Raw genomic sequence first — 3,926 nt, 5'->3', positions numbered from 1 at the left:
AGTTTGAATATTTAGAAGCTTTGCCAAGGGATTCGAATCCTGACACGTGCGTACATATATGTATATATATATATATATATAAAGAGAGAGAGAGAGAGAGAGAGAGAGAGAGAGAGAGAGAGAGAGAGAGAGAGAGAGAGAGAGAGAGAGAGAGAGAGAGAGAGAGAGAGAGAGAGAGAGAGAGAGAGAGAGAGAGAGAGAGAGAGAGAGAGAGAGCAGTGGTTCTTAACTTTTTCAGTGCCCTTAGTACCTCTGATATCTCAGAAAAAAAAATCGTACCCCCATCCATTACAAATACAATGCAAACATATGAAAAGGATTAGTGATACAAACCTTGCTTTGCTTTCTCATTGTAAATATCCAGTACCATTGCACTGGCTATCATGTCTCGTACCCCCTCAGGGTTCAAGGATTCCCCTTGGAGGTTCAAGGTACCCCAAGGTTAAGAACCACTGAATAAAATCGCGTGCCTGTACTCCAGAGCTGGTGGAGGAAAAGAGATAACTTGTTTGTTTTTTTATCCTTTTATTATTTTGTTCTCTGTAATGTATGCTTCAGAAATGCCACTGCATGATTGGTTTACATTGCTCAGGTTCCGTCCGTTTGTAGCTGTTTTTGGTTTCTGGTTTTATGTTGATGTCCGCATCTGCCCAACAGCGTTGTCTTAACCGTTACCGTGCACGATTATCGACATCACACACATGCACGCACACGCGCACACACACACACACACACACACACACACACACACACACACACACACACACACACACACACACACACACACACACACACACACAGGCACACACTGACAACGCATAGAAGCTTGTTTTACCCAAGTCCTGAAGTTGCAATGACATAACTTCAAACATACCATCAAGCCTGAACTTCATAACCACATTAGCACACCAAAGTAAAACAGCTCTTGTCCCTGATGGCACCAGTTGATTTTATTCAGTTAATGGGTGAGCCGTGCAGGGGTTGGCAGGTCTCTGATGCATTGTTGGTTTGAGTTCTGACGGGCGTCGTCTTCGCTACCCGTTTCTTGCGGGGAGGCCGTAGGAAGCCGAGGGCCTGGGAGTCGTCGGTCCGCGGGGCACGATGGCCCTTGGGGGAAGAAAGGGATGGGGAGGGGGTGGAGCCGGAGGCAAACCTTGTCTCTGGAAAGGAAAATGTTGTGTCTTATTCCATAACAGTACGTTTCTTGTGGTTTGCATTTATCTGTAATGTATATATATACATACATACATACATACATACATACATATATATATGTATATATATATATATGTATATACATATATATATATATATATATATATATATATATATGTGTGTGTGTGTTTTCATCTATTACTGATTATTGTTTTAATTTGGTTTTAGTTGATCAATTACAATAACCTTATTTACTCTGATATGTATATATTTCTTTCATTTTGCAGGAATTGGCCTTGTGTGTATGCCTACACATATGCACATACATATGTACATACACATACCCTATATATATGCCCCCCGCAAGATTAATAAATGAATAAATAAATAAATGAATAAATAAATGAACTAATTAATGAATAGATAAATAAACAGTAGATGAATAAATAAATGCATAAATAAATAGATAAATAAATAGATAAAATATCCCCATATGCATGAAAGGTCATCCCTGAAGTCCGCCACACTTTTCGGGTAATACCCGAATTGAGTTATGAAGATGAGTAGATGACTTGTACTATTTGACATGATAAGCACTTGTATAATGATTGCGACAGAAATTACAACAATGTTGAAACACACACACACACACACACATACACACACACACACACACACACACACACACACACACACACACACACACACACACACACACACACACACACACACACATACATACACAAACACACACACACACGCGCGCGCGCACCAAGTGTCCTGTCTACCTAATGCCCTATCTACCAAATGTCTTGTTTACCAAACATCCTATCTACCAAGTATTACTCTACAGTGTAGTGTTGACAGATGGAACCGAAGTAAAGAAATGATCCTACAAATAAACTGTACAACATATTTAGCAAAAACTATGGATGTACCAATCTAAACAATCCAATCTCATCAGAAATATATCAGATTTTTGTTAGTATAGTAGTAGTAAAGTAGTGGTATTGGTAGTATTGGTTTTAAGAAAAGGAGAAATTGACAGTATTGTCCGGCTTGTTAGTAGAAAAAATAAAAAACAATGGTTCCAGGCACATCATCTCAACGCCTAGAACTACCTTAGTAGACGTAGAGATAATATACAATGTTATATCATTGTTCTGTGATACTGTAAGAACAGAGTCAGTGTGTTGTAAAGGTGGAACGCCCCAGTATCTTATCATAGGGATAGTTTCACCGATGACTTGGAGAAGAGGAGAATTACTTAATTAAACTTGCAATTTAACTGGCAAAAAGCATTGTTACTTACTTCGCAATACTGTTTGGCTAAGCGCGGTCCATCGCTACCGAAACCATTGATGTAATATTGAAAACAGCTTTGGCACTCTTCACCCCGTAGACAGAGGTCGACTTGAAGGTAGTGGCACTCTTTAAAGCACGGAGAACCTACGGTAGGAATGCCATCATCAGAGGGATCTGGGGGCTGTTTTGTCGGACAACGAGTCTTGGCGGAGCTGTGCCCTTTGGGGTTATCTCCATACTGATTGATGACCCCGACATAACACTCCAGACACTCGGGGTCAACGTTACACTTGTCAATTCTCCCGTCGAAGAATTGGCAGGGCTTCTTGCAGGAGGACGGGTAGTATGCATTTGAGGCTTCGTTAACGTACGAGTTCAGGATATCGATTACCTTGAGGCAGCCCTTTGTACCTCCGCATCCCGCGAACTGCGTCGCCAGACAGACGAAACCGAAGAGAAGAAACGTTTGCTTCGAGAAGCGAACGCTTAAGGTCTTCATGTTCAGAAGGCGGTTTGGAGTTCTAAGGGACTCGGAAGAAGATTGTGGAAAGCTGTGGTGACGATCTCTGGAAGGCGCGAGGAGAAGAAGGACCCACGATCCGTGTTTTCCGCGCCTCAAGAACCGACTGCAGAGCTCACTGTCGGAGTTTCCATTAGTTATACACAGATAGCGACCTTGCCACTCAGGTGGAGGAGGACTGGTGGGGCACGACTGCAACACAAGGCAATAACAATGGTGGAAGTGAAACTGAAGTGGTAGAAAGTGGATCTTGGGGTAAATTGGTCAAGGGAAGTGGGGAAGGAGAGGGGTGGAGGGTGGAAAAGTGGAAGGGTAGTAAGTGGAAGGTGGAAGGGTAGGGGGATGAGAGAAGTAAGACGGTGGAAGGGTGGAGGATGGAAGTGGAGGTAGGAAGGTGGAAGGGGAAGGGTGGAGGGTGGAAGTGGGGAGGTGGAATGGGAGGGCGCAAGGGGAGGGGTGGAAGGTTGGAGTGGGTGGGTTGGATTTTATTTTATCTATTTATTTTTATTTTATTTTATTTATTTATTTTATTTTTCTGAGCGTGGGTAGCGGACTGTGTAGGGCGGAGTGGGGAGGCTCGACAGCAACGGCAAAAAATGGCCTGGATACAAGAATGTGTTGAAGCAAAAGCAGAAGGAGGAAGAGGAAGAGAAGGAGGAGGAGGAGGAGGAGGAGGAGGAGAATATTGCTATTTCATTAGAGATAACCAGCGCTTCTAGGGGACAATGTAGCAACGAATAAGTGGGACCGTAGAGGCGGCAAAGGAGAGAATCTAAGGGCAACAAAAGGGTAATGCGAATTGAGATTGACGAGCATTCTTTCCCAAATGTTGCGTGACTCTGGTCCTTGGAGATGTCACTAGAGGCTCTCGGACATCGAATTTATGTTATTGATAAAGGTTGAGGTGGAGGGGGAGGTCAAGAGAAGGAAGAAGGGGGGAAATAAG

At 43.0% G+C, this 3,926-nt stretch overlaps 1 protein-coding gene across 1 annotated transcript; it reads right to left on the bottom strand.

Annotated features, from left to right (window-relative positions):
- Window positions 1–520: 520 nt before the first annotated feature.
- LOC143024363 (uncharacterized) lies at window positions 521–3,220 on the bottom strand. The gene is made up of 2 exons (XM_076183159.1): window positions 2,468–3,220; window positions 521–1,160 (listed from the first exon to the last, which is right to left on the bottom strand). Exons 1-2 carry the CDS (start codon window positions 2,957–2,959, stop codon window positions 1,035–1,037), a joined length of 618 nt encoding a protein of 205 aa, XP_076039274.1. The 5' UTR covers window positions 2,960–3,220; the 3' UTR covers window positions 521–1,034.
- Window positions 3,221–3,926: the final 706 nt, after the last annotated feature.

This window comes from Oratosquilla oratoria, chromosome 4, assembly GCF_046742065.1.
Source record: "Oratosquilla oratoria isolate Oo_2021 chromosome 4, ASM4674206v1, whole genome shotgun sequence".
In the NCBI taxonomy this organism is placed as follows: domain Eukaryota; kingdom Metazoa; phylum Arthropoda; class Malacostraca; order Stomatopoda; family Squillidae; genus Oratosquilla; species Oratosquilla oratoria.
Note: the sequence above shows the minus strand (reverse complement) of the source record. Positions and strands in the feature narration are given on the sequence as shown.